The 24,685-nt window shown below is 39.3% G+C and overlaps 1 protein-coding gene across 8 annotated transcripts in view; it reads left to right on the top strand.

The window, feature by feature from the left end:
* The window catches only part of BAZ1A (bromodomain adjacent to zinc finger domain 1A), a 115,961-nt gene that overhangs the window by 7,090 nt on the left and 84,186 nt on the right, over positions 1-24,685 (top strand). For all 8 annotated transcript variants that reach the window (XM_073349002.2, XM_073349005.2, XM_073349004.2 and 5 more), the window contains one exon: positions 2,910-3,188. In XM_073349002.2, coding sequence (XP_073205103.2) covers positions 2,910-3,188 — 279 coding nt within the window. The remainder of the gene's footprint in view (positions 1-2,909; positions 3,189-24,685) is intronic.

Raw genomic sequence — 24,685 nt, 5'->3', positions numbered from 1 at the left:
AAAGCGAGAGAGAGGGAGAGATGAAAGGTAGTTTCAGGGACTTTGCTGACTCCTGTGTCTTTGTGACTATTTTGATAGTTTTATAAGTACATTTACTTTTTATGCAAATTATTTTTTCTCCATGCTGATGTGTGGAAAAACCCACACAAAACAAAAGAGTAAACTAACTACAGAGAAACAGGATACACAAAGTGTTGTAGAGTGACTGAAAAAAAAATGTTTTCCTTAGACCTGTTTCTTTCTTGGTAATCTTAGCTTTCACTTATAACAAATTTACTTGTAGATTTTACTTGAGAGATGTGTGGGTTTTTTTTTAAGTTAAAGGTTTCATTTAAATAACGTGTCTGTCCCCACCACTCCTCAGAAAAAGGTAGCAGCCCTGAAAGGGACATTGTCAATTTGATATTTATGTTTCAAGTGAACAAATTTTAAAAAAACTCCAGTTTCTGATAGTGCATCTTTTAAATAGTATATCCTGAAACTTTTTAAAAATAATTTGTTTTAAATTTTTTTTCTGATTTCCTGTTGATAATTCTAAGAATCTCCTTAGCAAAGGAAGAAGTAGGTGATTGACAGGGAAATAGTGGGACTATACACAAAGGCCCCAGCCCTGCAAAGATTTAGTAAATATTCAACTATATGCATTGAAGACTACTCCTAGTGTGTAAATTAAGTGCATGCATTAGTTTTTGCAGAATTGGGGCCAAAGATGCTGCACAAAGTAGAGAAATTGGTGTTCTTTTAAGGAACTTTTCCTAATGTGTGGAAAGCTCCCATTTTGAAGGCATGTGGAGGACTAGCTGGGAGACATGGCCAGACTCTCAATTGTCCTGTAGAGTCTCAGCTTTCATGTACACAGTGTTTGTGTCTAGCTGTTAGACAAGGTTGCAATGCAAGCTTTGAAAAGGTGAAGCAAATGTAAATGATCCACAGATGTCTGCCTGAGTGTGTAAAGAGCCTAAAACAATAGCTCTTAGGTGTGAGCTGCCCCATTCACTTCATTGGGTGCTAACTCAGATGACAATGATAATACTTTAAATGTCATCCTTGTTAACTGTTTCACTCCTCATCAAAGCATTAAAAAAAAAAACAACCAATCACATTATGAAGATGTATACCAGTGTATCCCAAAGTATGGAGTTGACCCTCTCTCTCCTGCACCCCCCCCCCGGGGGGGGGGATGGGGCATGATAGATTAGCTGGAATGACACAGAAGATGTTAAATTTGTTGTGTGTTTTAATGTATAACAACACATGGTAAGGTTGCAGGAGGGGGGCAGGGCAGGCGGCAATGATTGGTTTCATTATGCTGAAGTGGTCCTCAGCTTTTAAATGTTTAGGAAACACTGCATTAAGGAATGCATATTTAAAGGTACACTATCAGACTGTTAGTTGATCAACAATATGTGATGTATTTTAACAACTATAATCTACTAAATGGCTTTGATTCTACATTAACTTAAAAAAAATCAACTATTTCATCTAGAAATGAATTTAACAAACCACTATTTTTGCCAGGTTCATCAAAAAATGTTGTGATGGGCTCACCCTGCAACAGCTGTTGAATAATCAATACTGTAGAAATTATGCTGGTGTACTAAACAGGAAGTAAACAAGAATAACCATGGTAATTTCAGTATTAATTGGAACACAAGAGGGGAAGAAAAATCAATATTTGCCAAATTGAAAAGGGGGATGGGAAGAATCTGCAGAAAAAATATTTTAATGCTTTTATAAGAGCAATGCAAACAGTGAAAGAACAAAAACTATTTCAAAGAAGTGCTTGGTGTTATTTTTTAACTACCCCATTGATGGGCCAGAACACTCAAAAGCACTCAAGTGTTTTGACTGCTGAAAAGCAAAGTGGAACTTAAATGAAGTAAAACCATTTAAAAAGAAAAAAATTGCAAGACTGTTTTGTACTTGTACAATTTTAGATGCTGATTTTGTAAGCATATACATACAATGGTGGTGTTAAATTTAAACCCATGAGTAGTCTCATTGAACTCAGTGGGACTACTCTGATATATAAAATTACTTGTGTATGTGCGCTTTTTTGCAGGGCCCAAGGGCCTGACACTGCCCAGTTAAAATCAGAGGGAGAGTTTTGCTGCATGTAGACCAGAGGTCTCAAACGCAAATGACCGCGAGGGCCACATGAGGACTAGTACATTGGCCCGAGGGCCGCACCACTGACCATGTCCCCCCACCCTGCTGCCCCAGCCCTGGCCCCACTCCACCCCTTCCATGAGGCCCCGTCCCTGCCCTGCCTCTTTCCGCCCCTGCCCTGCCCCCATTCCAACACCTTCCCTGAACCACGGCCAATGGGAGCTTCGGGGGAGGTACCTGGAGGAGTGGCCACGGCAACACACAGAACCCTGTGCCCCCTGTTCCTCCCCCAGGTCCTGGCCACTTCCCGGAGCGGTGCGTGGCCAGGGTAGGCAGATGGGGAGCCTGCCCTGCCTCCGGTGCTCGCAGGGCCAGAGCTGCTCTAGGTAAACGCAGGGGGGCAGGGAGCTGGCAGGCCACAGAAAATAACCCCGCTTGCTGCGTGTTTGAGACCCCTGATGTAGACTGTAGGGAGAACAGGTTTTGGCCCTACAATAGTAGATTTATCAAGCACTGAAAAATTGAGTTGAACAGAAGTGGCAAAATGACTCTAAGTGTTCCATCATGAAGTGAGAGCCAATAATAATGTGTTCTATATATACTGTGATTACTGTAATTTAAGTCTGGAGATACTACAATCTACAACTTGAACAGAAGCAGTGCAGTGTTTAAATTTTAGACACGTAAAGAGTGTTTTTCACTTAGTTGGTCAAAAACATGTGACACCATATTAACTGTGAATAATCTGTAGGTGTTAGCTAGAATTCTATTCACTCTTTTTCTTTTTTTCTTCATTATAGTGACTTTTTTGAACGCACCATTCTGTGTAACAGCCTTGTATGGAGCTGTGCTGTGACAGGTAAACCTGGACTCACATATCAGGAAGCACTGGAATCAGAAAAGAAAGCCAGACTTAATCTCCAGAGTTTTCCAGAGGCACTCATAGTTCCAGTTCTGTATTTGGCCACCCTTACCCATCGCTCACGACTTCATGAAATCTGTGATGAAATCTTTGCTTATGTCAAAGATCGATATTTTGTTGGTGAAACAGTGGAAGTAGTTAGAAATAATGGTGCAAGGTAAACATATTTTATACATATTATTCATTAAATATGTGTTATTGTATATCTATTTTTATTATTTACTTCATTTATTTATTTTTACAAAACTTGGGGTTATGAATTCTTTAACAAGTTATTTGTAGGACAAGTACAATGTCTCTTGCTAGCTATGTGATTAATGGTGTTTATTGTGTTACTAGTGGCTAGGGTTGGATTCCTGGGATCAGTTTCTAATTCCTTGTCTTGGCAGTTACTGTGATTGCTGGAGGCAGCACATCCAGCCCGTTGGCATTTTTTTCCAGAGCGGTCCTATTGATCCTGAAGTAACATTGATGTGTTTTGAAGGAATTTCCATTCAGCCCTCTGTCCAGGAAGGCCACTGCAGTGCACGGAGTAGGCTGGAGTTTGGGTGGTTTGACATCCATTGATGTCCAGAAAACGTTCTGTGTGATCAGAGGTTACTTGAATGGAACACAGGAAAATTTTTGCAAATTATCATGATTTTTGAGTGGAAAAATGATATAAACATTGGTGAGAAACTGTTTGTTGATGTACTGGGTAACAGATTTACAAACTTTTGGAGTGAGATGTAATTATCAACTAGGGAACATTATGAATGACTGCTAAAAGTTTCCTCAAAGACTTTTTTGATAAGGCTTCTGGAGTGAAGTTGTGTGGAAGTCACCAAATGGTATTTTTGTACCCCATAAGTGGCAAAATTTTAGAAAGAGAAATAAGCAATTTAAGCTGGGTTGTTCAAGTTGTGTAATTGGTAGACAAAAAACACTTCCATTCCAAAAGCATTAGTTTGTTACAGGAACATGCACAGAAAAGTGAGGAATGGTGAGAGAGGGATATAATATTTGGTCATTCCAGGGTGCACGTATTTTCCTATAGGTTTTTTAAGCTGTTTCTGCTCATACTGTATATACGAACATGTTATGTGCTGCTAACAGTGCTTCTTTTTGGTACTATCTTTGTATGAGTTACAGAAGCTTTTAGTTAGGGGAATGAGGGGTGAGACCACTACTATTAAGGGTTTGGAGAAATCCTGAATTTTAAAGGTAATTTTCTCAGATGTGATCACTTTCATTTTTGAATCCATTAGTTTATAGTTAGCTATAAGTGTGTTAGTTGGGTTGAATTTTCCCTTACAGTACATTGTTTTTCTGAAGGGACCAGGAAATGTTCTTAATTTCAAGTCATAAAGTTTTCATTTAAGTCCCAATCCTGCAAAATTTCCATATGCTTAAATTTACACACTGAATAGTTCCCCGGATGGGAATACTCACAGTGTAAATTTAAGCATATGCATACATTTTTGCTGGATTGGGCCTTTGTCCTGTTGGGGGCAAGGCAAGCTTCGCCAGGCCATGAAATAGTCAGACAGCATGACACAGTAGCCTGTGGATGCCCTCAGATCCATGGCAAAACCCTGTGTATGTTAGAGGGGATAGGATCTGCATATTTATTGGAGGCCCGCCCTTTCATGTGATTCCTGACTTTGCCTTTCTTCCATGGCAGTACAGATACGGAAATAGTTGTACTATGTAGTGGAAATAGAATTTTAATCAAATAATTAAAATTCAAGTCCATGTGCTCCAGTGGAATGTTGGCAAATTCAGATGTTTTTGATTTTGCCATATAAGCACTCTCACATTGTCATCTTCTTGGGCCTGCTCTAAACCCCTGACTGATGTAGCTATGCTGGCCTAACCTCAGTGTGGGGGTAGTTATGTCAATGGAAGAATGCTTCCATCAACACATTATTCAGGGAGATGATGTTCCTGCTCCTATATGAAAAACCCCTCTGTCAGTGTAGACTGAATCTATGCTAGGGGATTATGCCGGCACAGCTAGGGTGATGTACCTAAGCTGGTATAGTGTAGATGTACTTTCAGAAGCTCTACCTCTACCCAAAGGTATGTAGTGGGCCCAGTCCTATTTAATATATTCATAAATGATCTGGAAAAAGTGTAAACAGTGAGGTGGCAAAATTTGCAGATGATACAAAACTACTCAAGATAGTTAAGTCCCAGGCAGACTGCGAAGAGCTACAAAAGAATCTCTCAAAACTGGGTGACTGGGCAACAAAATGGCAGATGAAATTCAGTGTTGATAAATGCAAAGTAAGTCACGTTGGAAAACACAATCCCAGCTATACATATAAAATGATGGGATCTAAATTAGCTGTTACCACTCAAGAAAGAGATCTTGGAGTCATTGTGGATAGTTCTCTGAAAACATCCACTCAATGTTCAGCAGCAGTCAAAAAAGTGAACAGAATGTTGGGAATCATTACGAAAGGGATAGATAATAAGACAAAGGTATGGAACTGCTGCTTTATGAGGAGAGATTAATAAGACTGGGGCTTTTCAGCTTGGAAAAGAGACCACTAAGAGGGGATATGATAGAGGTCTATAAAATCATGACTGGTGTGGAGAAATTGGTGTTGTTTACTCTTTCTCATAACATAAGAACAAGGGGTCACCAAATTAAATTAATAGGCAGCAGGTTTAAAACAAACAAAAGGACGTTTTTTTTCACACAACACACAGTCAACCTGTGGAACTCCTTGCCAGAGGATGTTGTGAAGGCCAAGACTATAACAGGGTTCAAAAAAGAACTAGATAAATTAATGGAGGATAGGTCCATCAATGGCTATTAACCAGGATGGGTAGGGATGGTGTCCCTAGCCTCTGTTTGCCAGAAGCTGGGAATAGGCAACAGGGGATGGTTCACTTGATGATTACCTGTTCTGTTCATTCCCTCTGGGGCACCTGTCATTAGCCACTGTCAGAAGAAAGGATACTGGGCTAGATGGACCTTTGGTCTGATCCAGTATGGCAGTTCTCATCTTCTTATGTTTTTACATCACATCATTAGTCTTAGTTGAGCACTAAGTTCTGATGTTGCAAATAATTTGAGCTTGTTTTGTGTGGGGCGCTGATTGGTCTCCTTTGTCTCTTAGTTTTAGACTTTAGGCTTGGCTTAGCTGATGGTCAGAGATTTTCACTCCACCTTCTCTGGATGTCTGGCTCAAGAAAGAGATCAGAATACAACTTCAGGAGGTGGTTGGTGCAAGAGAATGTCCTTTCTTTCTTTCTTTCTTTCTTTCTTTCTTTCTTTCTTTCTTTCTTTCTTTCTTTCTTTCTTTCTTTCTTTCTTTCTTTCTTTCTTTCTTTCTTTCTTTCTTTCTTTCTTTCTTTCTTTCTTTCTTTCTTTCTTTCTTTCTTTCTTTCTTTCTTTCTTCCTTCCTTCCTTCCTTCCTTCCTTCCTTCCTTCCTCATGGTTAGTCTTTTGTAGGGTTTAGTGTCCCCTTGCTTTGCCTTGGGGACTACCTTTGTCTAGTTAGGGGTTCTAACATGTTGGCTATAGCCCAGTGTGTACCAATAATCTGGTATCTTGATCTGAAGTCATTGTAGAATATTCCTATCTGAGGTGGACACTTTCTAGCAAAGTGCTTGTGATCACCAACAGAATGTCCTTTTTGAAAGTGGACATGTGAGAGGCCCATGTGAGAAGAAGTTGGCAACACTTTCTATCAAATCGAATAAGGCCAGTTCTCACCTTGCTAAATATAATGTTAATCATCAATTACCCTTTCACACATTTCCATTTGTTTCTTTTGACACCTAGTGAGCATGTTAAAGGAAAATGTTCGGTTGAAAAGTAGATGCATACTTGGTTAATGCAACTACAAAGTTTGCTGCCTTGTTTCTTCACAGGATGAAATTTGGAGTCTTTTTCACATTTCCGTTTAGAGGATAGTGCACTCCTGTAAAATATTTGTTCATGTCACTTTGAGAATAAATTGAAATATAGTGCTATTGTTCTGATCAAATTGCAATATAAGTTTGTCTCTGAATAATTGGATTTGCCTCAGTAAGTGTTACATTTTATCTGAATTTTAATCCTTTAGGAGAATTTTCATTCATTTTTAATACAAAGGTGAATGACTAAAATATGCTTGTTTTTTTTATTAACGCTGGTGCATGAATTAGAATGTGGAACTACAAAATACACTCAGATTTGAGCAAAACTCCTCAAATTAATGTAATCTTTTAAAATGACCAATAAAAAGATTGAATTAAAGGCTGGCAAGAAAAATTTTAGGTAAAAGGTCTGTTTCCACTAAGACCTAAGCCGTTCAGGTTTGTCTACTCTTAAACATATGAGCATGAATTGTGTATTTTGTAAAATTTAACTATTATACATGCACTGAGGCTGATAGGCTAGAATAGTAGTCCTGCATGGCTTATATTGGAGATCAAAATTTAGCTCTTTAAAATGCATGGCAAATAAAGTGCAAAAATCAAGTTACTGCTAAAGTATCTCTCTGTTTGGAGCCATATAATTAAACAGTATAAAGAGACGGGGGACAAGCCATAAGTTATTCCCCTTTTACCGCAGTTGACTGTTAATTTGATTTTGGCCTATACTTTCATAGTATTGTATGGGGGGGTTAAGTGTAGAAGTCCATGTTATGTATAAATCTTTTTATTAATTGTAATATTATTTATGTGTATTTATCCTCTTGTGTAGCTTTGAAATTTAGCCTGAAGCCTAAACTCTTATTGAAAATACGGTTTTCAGACAAAACAGAAATTTACTAAACAAGATCTTTTTTGACCTATATTGCTTTGATCTATTTTAATAAAAAGAAATGTGGCCACAGTCAACCTGTAATCAAATCATACTTTTTTTGTCACTGAGAGTAAGAGAGTATGTTGGGGTGGGGGGTAAGAAAGACACTGTCAGTGGATTTCACTGCTGTTTCCTAGGAGGAAGCACAAGAACATTGAGACTCAAGAATCCTGGGTCCAACTGCAGGTTCTGAAGTATGCTCTAGTTATTACAGACCCTTCTGCCTCTTTTCCGTTCTCTTCCTCCTCCACTCTGGCTCCTATAGCTTCCAGCCTGTCCATGTCTTCCCCTCTGCTCCTCATCCCTTTGCATTTGAGTCAGGCTGCTTCCTCCTCCTCACTGCCATGGTGCCACAGGAGAAACACTGAGAGTTCAGGAGAGACTGTCTCCCTGCTGTTGGTTACTTTGTCTAGCACCACAGCAGTCTCCAGCAGCCAGGAAGAGAAATTGCAGGGAAAGTCCTGCTCTGTCCCTGCAAGCCTCTGAATGGAGTATGCATAATCATTTTCCAGGAGTGATATGTGTCATCTGGCATGTAGGAGCTGCAAAGGAATGGAGCATGCTCACTGCAGACAGAATCTATGAATTTGTAGAGAATTTAGCTGCCAAACAAATGAGCTTCTACTGAGCATGTGCAAACTGCAGTTTTTCAGCGCTTATAAATTGGCCAAATTTAGGCAGATTTTTAGGGGGATGTCAAAAGGCAGCTATGTGTTTTGGTGGATACAGGAGGGGGCCCTCTCCTCCAAATTTTAAGTCCTCGTTCTAAAGCAGGGAGGCACATAGGGTTCTCAGCTAAATAATATTAAGAATTTTGTAAATGAGCAAAACATTTTTACAATTTTTCTGCTAACATAATTGCTGAAAAGACCACCATTTTTGCTGAAGCTTTCAAAAAATCCAGTCTGAGGCAGATACCCAGCATATAAAATTTCTGCCCAGACAATTCAAGCTGGGCAAAATTATAAACCATTATGGAAAATGTTAGGTAACTTTAACTATAGGCATTGCTACCAGTGCTGCCTGTAATTCTGTTATCTTCTAAAACTGTTTGGGATCTGAAATCTTCATATTTTCAAAGCAATTTAGTTTCTTCTTCCTGTTGTTTAAATTCTGTTCCAGTTTTAGTGAAAGAAATGTTTAAAACTAGAATAATATTTACTGCTAAAAGTAATGAATTAAGATATAAAGTTGTGAACTAAAACATTAACAACCTGTATGTCTCACTGAGACAGAAGGAAAACGTTGGCCAGGACACTGGGATTATCCCCAGTTTCTCTGGAAAAATATTCTGGGATCTTAAATTTCCATCTTGCACTTTACCAGAGGAAGGTCTTTTGTTTAACTTCTCACCTAAAGGGTGACATCTCTCACAGTACTAGATCCATTTAGTTCTGCCTTGTGGTGTCAGTACTTATACAGGATATGTATCTAACCAGTTTACTGAATTCTGAGTCCTGGTATGATGCTTGAAACTTGGAACTTTATGGCAAGAGTGACATGCTGCTGGAAATAGCATTGTGCACCCTGGACCAAACTGCAACCAAAATAAAACGTACTATTCTGTAGTTCAACACAGTCCACTGAGCTACGTGGCCTGTTCCTGTTTTCAGTGGAAGCTAGGAGCCAATATACCTTTGAGGATCTGATCCTAGGAGTTATGCTGCTAAATTCAGTGAGGTAGGGTTGGGTCCAAGGTACAGTTTTAATATTTAATTGATTGTAATTAAGCACGAGACTTCTGAGACTTTGGTATTACAAACAATATAGTGGCCTCCTTTGCTGGGGTGAATAAATCGGTAGTCTATAAGTCATCATAAATCTATAGGGCCATTGGCACTGATTTGGGTGGTGAAATTGTTGTGCAACCTGCATTTTAGTTCTTCTTAGTTTTTCTCAAATGTAATTTATACAGTGCCCTCACCTTGCCCATTGAGGCACATGGGATACTGTACAACAATAACAATATAACTTAATTTATAATAAACACCCCTAAACCAAAATTAGATAGAAGGGTTACTAGAATGAGTGGGGAAGGGAGTAAAGGGAAAGACTTGCATAGAACAGCTGTCCATTATCAAGGGGGAATAAATTTTATATTCTATCTGGTCACTAGATTACAGAAAGAATGATTGCTTGCTGACCTTAGGCAAACAATGCTAGAGTGCAGATATCCAACAGACTAAGGCTTAAGTGAAAGTAGTGCTTTTGAAAAGTGCTAGATTAATAGCACTGGTAAATTAAGTTCTCTGTTAGGAAGATCTGTATTGCCATATCTAATCAGATCAGAGGTCTGTCTAGTCCAATATCCTGTCTTTGACACTGACCAATATCAGAACAACAGTCAAGAAATTAGTGGATAATTATGAAGTAACCTGCCCAGCGGTAAAGTTTCTTTCTAAGCTCTCCCAGGGATTGGCTTGTGCCCTGAAGCATGAGGTTTATATCTTTTTTTTTTTTCTTTTAAAGATTATTCTTAGAACAGTAGAAATGGTGTGAAGGCTTTCTGTCATCATGCAGCCAATATGATCAACCATGATCTGGAGGGATGGGGGAGAAAGGACCATTTATATACAATGAGAACATAGTTTGTTTTCTAAGCCTATTCATTAATTGGCACTCTGCTTAAACTGGCAACAGTGGCCAATTGTGGTTTGTGTTATGTGATTGTATGTACCTGTCCACTGGGATCTAGGCTAACTTCACATAGGCCACCAAATAGCTATGGGACAAAAGTGTCTTTTAGGCACTATTGAACTATGGAGGATTTAAATCTGTGGCCTGGAAGTGAAAGGTTCTATGCCCCGTTATTAACTAATGTCCAACCCTTTGAAAATCTGGATGGCGGTTTTGTTTTTCTCTGAAAAATAGGCTAACAGGAATTCTTGATTGGTCTGTCAAGAGGCAGGAACTGTATGAGTAGATCCCATTGATAAGTCTGAAAATTTGCCTTTTCCATGTAGTTGCAGATCCATCAGCCATCCCTGCAACCCTCATAGAGAGGGTTGCACTAGAAACAGCAGTTGCTGTTGCATTGGCCACAAAGTGGTTCCAAGACTTAGAATCATAGAATAATAGAATCATAGAATATTAGGGTTGGAAAGGACCTGAGGAGGTCATCCAGTCCAATCCCCTGCTCAAAGCAGGACCAACACCCACAAAATCATCCCAGCCCAGGGCTTTCTTAAGCCGGGCCTTAAAAACCTCTAAGGATGGAGATTCCACCACCTCCCTAGGTAACCCATTCCAGTGCTTCACCACCCTCCTAATGAAATTTTGTTTCCTGATATCCAACCTAGACCTCCCCCGCTTCAACTTGAGACCATTGCTCCTTGTTCTGTCATCTGCCACCACTGAGAACAGCCTAGCTCCATCCTCTTTGGAACCCTCCTTCAGGTAGTAGAAGGCTGCTATCAAATCTCCCCTCATTCTTCTCTTCTGTAGACTCAATAACCCCAGTTCCCTCAGTCTCTCCTCGTAAGTCATGTGCTCCAGCCCCCTAATAATTTTTGTTGCCCTCCGCTGGACTCTCTCCAATTTGTCCACATCCCTTCTGTAGTGGGGGGACCAAAACTGGACGCAGTACTCCAGGTGTGGCCTCACCAGTGCCGAATAGAGGGGAACAATCACTTCCCTCAATCTGCTGGCAAAACTCCTACTAATACAGCCCAATATGCCCTTGCCCTTCTTGTCAACAAGGACACACTGCTGACTCATATCCAGCTTCTCTTCCACTGTAAATTCCAGGTCCTTTTCTGCAGAACTGCTGCTTAGCCATTAGATTTGAGAGGAGGGAGGATACTGTTGCCTTCCCCCAGCTATTGCAGAACTTTCTCTCATCTCGTGTTCTGTGGAGAGTAATTTCCTCCAAATTGGTGACTTCTTTAAAATGTGAACAGATGTTTAATTTATGGTTCACAATCATTAGCTACATGTATAGACAAATATATAGTAGATGAATATGTATACCTTTTACAAAACAGTATTTGTAATGTTAATTCTTTATTCACTTTTGCTAAGGCTGGAGTTCACACAACAGATTAGAACACTGCAGAATTTTGAACTCTGGTTGTCTTAAAATGTAAGCTGTTGTGTTTTTGGCTGTTAAGTAGCTTGCTGAATTAGGACCTGGAAGCACCTGTATAACTTTAAGTACTTCAGTAGTCCCAAAGTACTCTGCTGGATTGGGACTTTCGACTCTTAAGCTATTTTATTTTTAAAGCTTTGCTGCTCATAGACTGGAAGTGGCCAACCTCCAATGTCTCTTCTAAACTGATTTAATAGAATTTACTGTAGATTCCCAGAAAATGAATTCTGTATACATAAGAATAATTGTTATATGGAAGAGAGAGCAGTGCTGTTCTTTTCTAACTTATCTCCTCAATCTTTGTGTCTCATTTATTTTCTCACATGGAAGTTTTATGAAGTACCTAATAGACAGAGGATGCAACTGTAGTAGCCAAAGATAGGTAAAATGAGTGAGCCACACTATCCAGGTGAGAAGTCAGTTCCCTTTTCCTCTTCCCCTAGCTTCTGGGAAGTATGAGGATGCTGGGAATCTTACCAGAGTGCTGCCCCTACATCCTGATTGGTGTTCCATCTTTTGTGTCTGCCTCTAGGTAGCCGGTGTCTGATAATTATAGAACCTGCTGCAAGAGAGAAGCAGAATCTCTTTGCTCTCCTGTTTTTCTCTCATCCCATCCCAGAGCCTCCTGGCTACTACTTCATATGTATGTGTTTGCTGCTCTACTTTTATCACTACTTTTGACCTCCCAGACTCTGGTGTTGTGTCCTCTTCCTAAGTGAATAGCTGCAGTGCTTGCCTCTGATGCTGTTCATACCCTTATCAATCAGGAGCAGGTTGAAACTGACTGGTTATCAATGGTTCACTATCAAACTGGAAGGGCATATTTAGTGTGGTACCACAGGGGTCAGTCCTGGATCTGTTACTGTTCAGTATTTTCATTAATGACTTGGATAAGGCAATGAAAAATATGCTTATAAAATTTTCAGATGATACCAAGCTGGTATGGATTGCAAGCACTTTGGAGGACATGATTAGAATTCATGACAACTTTGACAAATTGGAGAATTGGTCTGAAATCAACCAGATGAAATTCAATAAAGACGAGTGCAAAGTCCTTTGCTTAGGAAGAAAAAAATCAAATGCACAACTACAAAATGGGGAAAAAACTGGCTAGGTGGTAGAACTGCTGAAAAGGATAAGGAGGTTATAGTGGATCACAAATAGAATATGAGTCAACAATGTGATACTAGTGAGAAAAAGGCTAATGTCATTCTGGAGTGTATTAACAGGAGTGTCATATGTAAGACAAAGAAGGTAATTGTCCTGCTCTGCTTGGCGCTGGTGAGGCCTCAGCTGGAGTATCATGTCCAGTTCTGGGTGCCACACTTCATAAAGATGTGGATAAACTGGAGAGAGTCCAGAGGAGAGCTACAAAAATGTTAAAAGGTTTAGATAACCCGACCTACAGGAAGGGTTACAAAAAGTGGCCATGTTTAGACCTAAGAACAGAATATCGAATGGGGACCTGATGGCCTTCAGATATGTTAAGGGATGCCATAAATAGGTTGCAGATCAGTTGTTCTCCATGTCCACTGGAGGTAGGACAGGAAGTAAACAGCTCAATCTGCAGCAAGGGAGATTTAGGTTGGATATTAGGAAATACTTGAAAACTATGTGTATAGTTAAGCACTGGAATAAGATTTCAAGGGAGATTGTGGAATCTCATCATTGGAGTTTTTTAAGAACAGGTTAGACAAACACCAGTCAGGGATGGTTTAGGTATACTTGGTCTTGCCTCAGGGGGCTGAACTAGATAACTTCTTGAGTTCCCTTTCAGTCCTACATTTCTGAGATTTTGTGTATGCTGGTAAGCATTATATGTATCCAAATAATGGTGGGTTGCAGGAAAAATCAATTGCTGGTATTCCACAAAGGTTCACTCCAGAAAAATCTTAACGGTGACCTGCAAAGGAAAACAGTTTGTGACCATTTTTTGCCTCAAAGGCCCAAAGAATTTTTTTTTTAAAGTAATTTTCTGCTAAACACCTCTTTTGTATCCATATAACTCTTTCAGTTAGGGGTACAGTTTTTCTTTTTAACCAAAATAATTATACTGGTACCATCCTTAATTTGGACTCAGTTCTATGATATACAGGTGCCGTGTACCAGTATAGCTTATTCCCTTTCCCAGGGGGAACTAAGCTATACCAGTAAAGTAATTTTTATATAAATATATCTTGTTTTTCTTCTTACTGTAAATTTTAAGACCTGGTTCTCAATTATAATAAGACCAAGCTCATGATTTTTGGGAAGGACTCTCTGCAAATTGAGTGGAAAATAGAAGGGCACATAAGAACGGCAATACTGGATCAGACCGAAGGTCCATCTAGCCCAGTATCCTGTCTTCTGACAGTGTCCAATGCCAAGTGCTTCAGAGGGAATGAACAGAACAGGTAATCCTCAAGTGATCCATCCCCTATCACCTATTCCCAGCTTCTGGCAAACCAGAGGTAAGGGACACCATCCCTGCCCATCATGCTTACCTTGTAAAACAAGTCTCTGTTTTTACTTATTTAGGGAGAAAGTTTATCATTTGGGCTGTTGGTTCCCTTATTATAAAGACTTAAAACAAAAGGTCCTTAGCTCTGCTCAAAGGATGCTCTGTTTTACCCTCTCATATGGTGGGAACAGAGTAGCTCCAGCGCTAAGAATTTTTAATGCTAAAATAATATTGCAGAAGATTGATTTAAAGGCCAAATTTCAAATCCATTCAAAATAATTTTGTAGGAGACTTTTAATTCTCCCAAATTCTACCCCATCTTGTTTTTACATGCTGAGGTGGGTGTTTTTTCTGTCAGTAGTACAGTTTGTATTGCTTTTCTTATATTTTGTTCTAAAATATGAACTCTTCCAGATTATAGATTGCTCCATCTTTGTCTTCAGGAGATGGAGGAGCAACCTGTGTACGCCTTATTTCCCTGGTATAGGACCTTTATTATAGCTAAGTTGGGTTTTTCTGTTACCCACTTATTGTCTATATCTTTTAATCAACATAATCAACTACTTAAACAAAGAAAAGGAGTACTTGTGGCACCTTAGAGACTAACCAATTTATTTGAGCATAAGCTTTCGTGAGCTACAACTCACTTCATCGGATGCATACTGTGGAAACTGCAGAGGGCATTATATACACAGAGACCATGAAACAATACGTCCTCCCACCCCACTCTCCTAAGAGTGAGTTTGTGTGTGAGGGGGCGGAGGGTGAGAAAACCTGGATTTGTGCTGGAAATGGCCCAACTTGATTATCATACACATTGTAAGGAGAGTGATCACTTTAGATAAGCTGTTACCAGCAGGAGAGTGGGGTGGGAGGAGGTATTGTTTCATGGTCTCTGTATATATAATGTCTTCTGCAGTTTCCACAGTATGCATCCGATGAAGTGAGCTGTAGCTCACGAAAGCTTATGCTCAAATAAATTGGTTAGTCTCTAAGGTGCCACAAGTACTCCTTTTCTTTTTGCGAATACAGACTAACACGGCTGTTACTCTGAAACCTGTCATTATACTTAAACAAAGAGTGGCTGTTATTATCCAACAAGAAGATTTGGCTATTATTCATGATTCTAAGTTTGCCTTTTGGTTTTCTACTTTGAAAGATAGCTCTTGTTTTTGAACCATATTTGAATGAGTTATCAAATCCTCCTATACGTAAGGCATGCTCAGTTAAGATTGCAAACCATGGAAACTGTTGTCCTTAAAGGTAGAAAAGTTTCTTTGCATCTTCATTTTTGCCCACGTAAATATGGAACATTAGAAGATCTATGTCATTAGCTTTTAAATTTCAGAATTTTCCAGCTTCTGAGAGCATGCTGGATTTCACCTCTTTTGTGTGTTTTTTTTTTTTTTTTAAGAATCTTTATCACCTTCTTAAAAGGTAATGGTTTTAATATTTTCTCAATCCCCTGTTGTAATTAAATCAGTGGCAATTTTTGTCCTGTTAACATTGTGCTAAGGAAAAGAGTTTTTACTAAGTTCTGATTGATATTTTCATGTATTATATCGATGTTGCTGTTGTTTTAGATAGTGTATGTTTTTCTTTTTGTATTTGTGAAACACATATATGTCATATGCAATCTAATAAAATTGGATTATACACAATATCTGATCTTTAAGGAAAAGTTAAATGAACTGGGAAAGTTTAGTCTTGAGAAAAGAAGACTGTGGGGAACCTGATAACCTCAAATATGTTAAGGGTTATAATAAAGAGGACTGTGATTAATTGTTCTCTTAAGGTAGGATTAACAGTAATGGTCTTAATTTGCAGCAAGGGAGGTTTAGGTGAGATATTAGGAAAAATTTTCTAACTATAAGGATAATTAAGTACTGGAATAGCCTTCCAAGGGAGTTTGTGGAATCCTGTCACTGGACATTTCTAAGAAGAGGTTGGACAAACACCTGTCTGGGTTTACTTGGTCCCGCGTCTTGAGGTCCCTTTCGTCTGTACATTTCTGTGATTCTTTTCAGTTCAGAACTGTCCAAAGAATTCTGAATAGCAAACAAACAAATATCAATTTACATTCTGTTGCTGCTTTACAAAACTAGGAGCAGCAATGATACTGAAGCTGTTTGCCTGTAGAGTCAGGAAGACCGTATTCCATTAGTTTACTTTCTGCTCATATTTAGAAGATTCTTTGCAGTCTTAAGGGTTAGAAACTTTTATTTTAATATAATGAAAACTAATAGTGTACTTAGATTTTTCAGAAAGCCTTTGACAAGGTCCCTCACAAAATGCTCTTAAGCAAAATAAGCTGTCATGAGATAAGAGGGAAGGTCCTCTCATGGATCAGTAACTGGTTAAAAGATAGGAAACAAAGGGCAGGAATAAATGGTCACTTTTCAGAATGGAGAGAGATAAATAGTGGTGTCCCCCAGGAATCTGTACAAGGAGCAGTACTGTTCCACATACTCATAAATGATCGGGAAAAAGGGGGAAACAGGTGGCAAAATATGCAGACGATACAAAGTTACTGAAGATAGTTAAGTCCAAAACTGATTGTAGAGAGTTACAAAGGGACCTCACAAAGCTGGGTGACTGGGCAACAAAATGGCAGATGAAATTCAGTGTTGATAAATGCAAAGTAATGCACACTGGAAAACATAATCACAGCTATAAATATAAAATGATGGGGTCTAAATTAGCTGTTACTACTCAAGAAAGAGATCTTGGAGTCATTGTGGATAGTTCTCTAAAAACATCCACTCAATGTGCAGTGGCAATCAAAAAAGCTAATAGAATATTGGGAATCATTAGGAAAGTGATAGATAGTAAGACAGAAAATACCATATTGCCTCTATATAAATCCATGATATGCCCCACATCTTGAATACAGTGACCAGATCTGGTTGCCCCATCTAAAATATATATATATTTATTAGAGTTGGAAAAGGTACAGAAAAGGGCAACAAAAATGATTAGAGGTATGGAACAGCTTCCATATGAGGAGAAATTAATAAGACTGGGACTTTTCAGCTTGGAAAAGGGATGACTAAGAGGGGGATATGACAGAGGTCTATAAAATGAGGACTGGTGTGGAGAAAGTAAATAAGGAAGTGTTATTTACTTCTTTGCATATCATAAGAACTAGAGGTCACCAAATGAAATTAATAGACATCAGGTTTAAAACAAACACAAAAGGAAGTATTTCTTTGCACAGTGCAGTGAACCTGTAGAACTCTTTGCCAGAGGGTGTTGTGTACACCAAGACCGTAACAGGGTTAAAAAAAAACTAGATAAATTCATGGAGGATAGGTCCATCAATGGCTGTTAGTCAGGATGGGCAGTGATGCAAAGCCATGCTCTGAAGTGTCCGTAACCTCTGTTTTCCAGAAGTTGGGAATCAGCTACAGGGACTGGATCACTTGATGATTACCTGTTCTGTTCATTCCCCCTGAAACACCCAGCATTGGCCACTTTTGGAAGACAGAATACTGAGCTAGATGGATCATTGGTCCGACCCAGTATGGCTATTCTTATGTTCTTAAACTTTAGATTCTGCAGAAGTTGCTGGCACTTGCCTGGGAAAACTTCCATTTACTGTGGAGAAGTGAATTTCTGAAGTCCTGATAATAAAGCTAATACAGTGCCTGTGAAAAGTGTAATTGATAGCACTGGAAAGCAGATTCTTTCCACAGGACTCATACAGCCTTCAGTCTTTCTCCATTGCCATTCAATATACCTCACTTCAGTTCTGGAAGTACCATGTCTAAGGAGCTCAACTTCCATGACTTACATTTTTGGGATGCTTCTTTTTATTCTGTTGACTAGTAGCAATTATGATGAGACGGTTTATGTAAGGTCCACTAGAATAAGACCCCACACCTTATTTCATGTAGGCCATTGAACAGCTGTTAATTAGTACTGACTTTTGGTTATTGCTAACCTGGATGGCAATATGTATCAATCCTGGTCTATATATAGTTTTTGTACCAGTATAACTTCGTTGGTTAGTGATGTGTTTTTTTTGTTTTTTTTTAAAACTGATACAGTTATAGCCCCACAAATCACATTGTGGATGCAGTTATACTGGTATAAAGGTGCCCTGTACTGGTATAACTTGTTCCCCTTGCTGTGTGGGAATAAACTATGCTAATATAACCATGTATATACTGGTACTGTATAGCTGCATCCACATAAAGAAGGTTGTGTCCTTTTAATTTTGGTATAGTTAAAGCAGTACCAATTTTGTGTGTAGACAAGGTCTCATTGTCGTAGAAGTGAAAGGGCCAGTATCTCACTAAATCCCCTGATCCAGCCAGTCCCATTTAAGCAGCCCTATCTACTAGTCAGGTAGTATTACTTGAAACAAAGTTTTTATCTTAGTATTCAATGAAAACTAAAACATGAAAGGAATCACAATCACACTTTTAGTGCAAACATGTGAATTTCTACACTTACCAAAAATTCTCTTTTTGCTTTTAATAAGATTTTAACTGTAGTATATTATAGCTAGTTATTAAATGGTGAAGTTACTCTTACATTTGTAGCTATCTGTTTGTGAATTATTGGGTTGAAATTAATTTTTGTTCATAATGGTTTGGTACTATTAGGAAGTGTGTGTCTTTTTGATTTTAACATTTGGAATAATTTAAGTGGAAGGAACACCAGATTCTTTCTTTTGTCTATTTAGGAGATTTTTAAAAGTGGATTTAATCTTGCTTCTGGCTCTCTATTCATTAATGCCCCATTTATATTAAAACTTGCCATCAAAATAACTTGTGGTATTTACACAGAACTGAACAATATTTCTCTGAGATTCAGGATTCTTGGCTCAAAATGATTTTTTCAGGTTCTCATTTTGTGGTGTTGTACCAATTTATTACGAGGTATATGGAAACAAATTTAATATGCACTCTGGACTCTGACAAGAGACTCTTTCTGAATTACTGACTTTTAAATTATACTGTTAACATAATAAAATGCCAGATTATTATTTGTATCCCAGTAGCACTTAGGAAGCCACAACTAGATCAAGGCCCTGTTGCGCTGAATGAGTATAGACAGAGACAGTCCCTCCTCTAAAGACCTTAGAATTCTAGGACCTGATCCTGCAACTGCCTTTATACAGACAGGCCCTGCACTCTTGCAGAGCCCTTTTGACTTTGGTGGGACTCCCCTGGGATGCAGGGGTTTGCTTGTGCAATCATTTGTAGGATCAAGGCTTTAGTTTGACAAGATAAGACATAACAGGTGCTTGAAGCAAATGAACAGTGTGAAAAGAGGATGGGGAACAGTAATACAAGCTATGCGAATATAAAACTATGCTCAGATGCCTTTTATAAGGAAAGCACAGATTCTTCAAATAAAATGTACCTGTACTAAAAATGTATCATGTTAAGGGCAGTTATTTGTTAAAGAAAAAGGAATATGAAAAGGTGAGTAGTGTTTTAAATGAATGAGAACTCTGCCACCTCCAGCATTCAAAAATTTGACCTCATGAACTGTCCTACAAAAGTTATTTCCAATTAGATATTTTGGATATCCTGTTTCATAGCTTTTTAGCAAATTGTGCATTCATATATATGTACCTACACCGTGCAGCCACACTTGAAGAATTCTAACCCTGCATGTCCTGGTACTTGGAATTTTTAATGTGCACGTGTAAGTGTTTTCACTGCAAAGCACAGGTACCTGAGTGCAAGGTACAGTCCCAGCTGAAAATACAGCTCAAAAAGTCAATTTCATGATAACTTAAACCTGTATGTTTTGAGGAGATTTAGAACTCCTGTAATATATTCTGCTAAAAGATAGTATTCAGTAACACTTTAGAACAAATGTTATTTAAAATCCTTTATTCTAAATGCACTTTTTTTGTGCATCAACCTATTAACTACCTAAATATATGTTCTTTTAAATGGATTATTTTTCTGCTCTACAAAAAGAGAACTACTTTCCTATGGGGCGAATAAAAATAAATATGCAGGGCCCCCTCCAACTCCTGATGTGGCCCTGTATTCAGAAATCAGTGAAGATCTGCTCACTGTGGCCAGATCTGCTCACTGTGGCACTGACTTTGGCACTAGTGATGTCATCTTCACTGATATCCTTTCCGGCACCAGAGGCACCTCCTTTGGTGCCAAGAGCTTTTCTGGCACCAGCCTTATCTCAGGCACTGCTGCCTTCAGTGGCCTTCAAGTTTTAGTTGGTGCCCGTTTAGCCAGAACTGTTGGCACTGGCATTGGAACCACTATGTTTGCAAGAGGAATGGTATCAGATAAATAGGAAGAAACTCCTTCAGAGGAAACAGAGCAGTCACTCATTGATGGATATACTGAGGTCAAATCTCCTGAAGACTGAATAAGTTTGTAGTTTTGTTGGTCTCTTCCCCGATTAAACAATAGCAGTTTCAAGAGCTTATGGGAAGAATGACTAATACCCTCCATCTCCAGACAGGAGTTCCAGCACCAGAAACATCTGATTTCCTTTTTGATACTATGGAATGACAGGCAAAGGATAAAATTACACTCCCAACTATTTCAGACCTACTAAATCCAAGGACATCTGGCACTCTCCCATTTCTTCACCACTGATGTAGAAGACGACTAATCAGATGTACCAAGTAAACTTGTAGGGCCACTGATTTTTGTTACAGCATCATTCAGCAAATTCTATAGTAGTCTTTGCAGACCAGGAAATTGGCTAGAGCAGCAAGGTATCCCTTTCTTTTCCCTTAGGGCTTGTCTACACTTAACAGTGCTGCAGCGGTGCAGATGTGCTGCTGTAAGTACTTAGTGAAGATTCTACCTACGCCAATGGGAGAGATTCTCCCATTGATGTAGGTAGTCCACCTCCCCGAGAGGTGGTAGCTATGTTGATGGGAGAAGTCCTCCCCTCTGTGTAACGCTGCCTGTACTGGGAGTTAGGTTGGTATAACTGCATCATTCAGGGGTGTGGATTTTCAACACCCCTGAGCAACGTAGTCATACTGACATAAGTTTGTAGTGTAGACCAGGGCTTAGATAGTGAAAGTCGCAGACTGGATGGTTTTGGGAAAAAAGTTGATTCTTCCTCCTTATTGGGTTTCTGTGTGGCAAACTGCATATCCTGATACACCTAAGCAGTTTGGGACTTCACTAACTCTATTTTGGACTCCTTTCTGGAGGAACAAAGGGAAGCTGTAAAAAAATGTTTGTCACTGAGGGTAGAATGTTAGATATTCATTGAGACTATCATATGATACCTCAGATATGGCTAGCGCAATGGCCACTAGCATAGTTATGGGGCGATATTCTTGCCTCGGATCACTGGCCTTGCTCTGGAATCATGAGAATAATGAAGACGTCCTCTTTGAAGGGTCAGGTCTTTTTAGTAATGAAATGGATGAGTCCGTAGAGAGGATTAAAACCGAGAGTGTCACCCCACCTCGTTCCCCTCTGCTCTTAACTCCTATAGGACTTTCCCAGCTCTTATCTGCCTCAAAGAAGGTCTCCTATACTGCTTTCTAGTTCCATAGATGGTCTCCTTTACAGCAGCAGAGCATTCAATGTCGGAAAAGATTCCAGTCATCTGCTCCATCCAAGGCTGCTTCTTCAAAAAGGCCACAGCACATATTCTGTTCATTCTTTTACTAAGCATTTTACTCATGCTTCAGTGTTTGATTTGGTAAAATGGTGCTACAGTTTGTATTTAGTTAGAACTCCTCTTTGCACCTTCTTTTGATGGGGGGCGGAGGGGCACCACTTTGAAACAGGAGTAGATCAAAGTGCATTAAGGAGTGTGTGTCAGCAGGGTCCAAATGGACAGTTAGTGTGTGGCAGGCTTGTGCGGGATAGATTCACACCCCAGTTGCTGCAAGTTAAATGTTCATATTGACAAGCCCTAAAACTTTAAGTGTGTTCCTGTGCATGCATCCAACAAAGTGGGTATTCACCCACGAAAGCTTATGCTCCAATACGTCTGTTAGTCTATAAGGTGCCACAGGACTCTTTGCCGCTTTTACAGATCAAGACTAACACGGCTACCCTTCTGATACCTGTGCAGCAAGTTGCTTTTATCTTAGCAGCTTTACTGGCCCTGTTCCAAATCATTTTGAAGACAGTGGAAAGATTCCTAATGACTTCAATGGGGTTTGGATCTGGCCTTCCATTTTCAGTGTTTGTAAAATGCATGTCACTGTAGTTACTGCTGACCATACTAGAATTTAAAGAGAGAAACTTAATTAACTCAAATAATTGATGTGACTTAAAAAACCATGTATTTTGTAACTTTTAATGCAAGATGAGGAAGAAAAAATGTCTTTCATTTAGTTAACCCATGCTCTTCTTTACCTGGCTCATGCTGAAGCTATCCTTATTTTAGAAAGCAGTGTTTTAAATTAGGGGGCTGTTTTTGAGAGTTTGCTACTTGCCTTCACAATCACATTTTTATTTGGTATTCATCTGTTTTCTTTTATCTGCATATAATATAAAATAGGATAGATAACTAAGGCTACAATTTTGTCACAGAAATTTTCAGTAAATTTCACGGCATAGGTGAAGGAAGAAAATGAAAAGTCACAGAAAGATCTCCAAATGTAGTTTTCATCTGCTGTTCTTAAGGAAGAGCTATACTTTTTCCCCACTTCTAAAGAAACTGAATCAAATTTATCAAAAATTATGTTTAATCCTTGTTGCTACTATGAAATATTACATTAACGCTCCCCCCCAAAAAAAAACATTTAAAGAGTAACTTTTGTTGTTTGTAGAAAATTTCATAATAAAATAAGTAAATAACAAAGAATTGACACCAAAGAGAATACTGTTGGGGCTGCGGGGGAGGTGGTGAGGAGGGAAAGAGTGGATTATATACTGGATGTGCTGAAAGGTGAGACCCAGGGGGAGAGAGGAGGCATGATTGGAAAGTGAGCCCTCCCCATAGTGGTGGCTCCTGTCCTGTGGGGCTGTAGGCTCTCCACTCCATGCGTTGTGTGACCTGGAGCATGTGGTCACAACACCATTCAGATTTGGCACGTCCATGCACAAATCTCCATCTGCGGGTGCTGGAAGGACTGCAAAGCCGGGGGGGGGGGTAGGGAATCTCTCCCTCGCCCTTACCTTACCCTCCCTGCTGGTGAGCCCAAGACCCTCTGGTGATGGGTCCAGTTGGTCTCTTGTCCTGAGAGGCACCACCACCACGGTTTTGACAGCTGGTGAGGGCCTGGCTGTCAGCAAGCGGCCTGATGCAGAGTGGAACCTGGCCAGCACTTTGCATGATGCACCACAGAACCTGGATGCTGACTGGGTCAGGCTGCAGCACGCTTCCCTCCAGCCAGGTTTTAAAAAGTTGCGGGGCATGGTCCCTTTGACTCTCCCATCTCCAGTGCGTATGGGTCTTGGTCCATTCCAATGGAACAGGAGCTGCTGCTGCGGGGTGAGTGTGGGGTGGGCTCGTCACCACTTTATTCAGGTTCACTAGTATTGTAAATTCTGTGACCTCCATGCCTTATCCATAAGACACAAACTGGCTATCTAGTCTGACCTCTTGTATATCACAGGCTACATAATTCCACCCACTTACCTTTGTATTAAGTGCAATAGCTTGTCTGACTAAAACATATCGTTCAGAAGGGCATCCAGTCTTGATGTGAAAACATCAAGAGATGGAGAATCCACCCCTTTCTGTGGTAGTTTGTTGAAATGATTAATCACCCTGACTGTGTTGAAGGTTCTTCTTGTTTCTCTGGATCAAGTTTATAGGGCATGATGGTTCAGCAGAGCCTCTGCTGTTATGGGAAGAGAGAGGATAGATAACATTTTTTCCCCTTTTTTGACCTAGCAAAGGGATAAAAGAGTAAATAAAAGTTGTGCTGAAATGCTCATTGACTAAATATTCATCAGCTTCCAGGAAGGTTAAACATTTTTAGTTTTTAAATTCTTTCAATTTTTTGATGACACATTGTAGAATTTAGTATCAGTTACAGAATTCAATCTGTTCTAATTTGAGCTTTCATGAGGCTCTTCTAATATATTTTTCAGTTTTAGAATGTATGAGCTCCCTCTTGTGGCCCTTTAAAAATTAAGCACTAGAATGATAGAGTGGTGATAATGACTATGGCTCCAAACCTATTGGTGCTTTTAATAGTTTTCTAGTAGAAATTTATTTTTTAAAATGTTAGCTAAATTGAACTGGATAACATTTTCAGGGAAATTTATTTTTCAGCTTATAAAATAAAAAAGTACAAAAAACACTTTTTAAGTGAAACCAACTATGTAATAGGTTTCAGAGTGGTAGCCGTGTTAGTCTGTATCAACAAAAAGAACAAGGAGTACTTGTGGCACCTTAGAGACTAACAAATGTATTTGA

Source organism: Lepidochelys kempii, chromosome 6, assembly GCF_965140285.1.
Source record: "Lepidochelys kempii isolate rLepKem1 chromosome 6, rLepKem1.hap1, whole genome shotgun sequence".
NCBI classification, from domain to species: domain Eukaryota; kingdom Metazoa; phylum Chordata; order Testudines; family Cheloniidae; genus Lepidochelys; species Lepidochelys kempii.
Note: the sequence above shows the minus strand (reverse complement) of the source record. Positions and strands in the feature narration are given on the sequence as shown.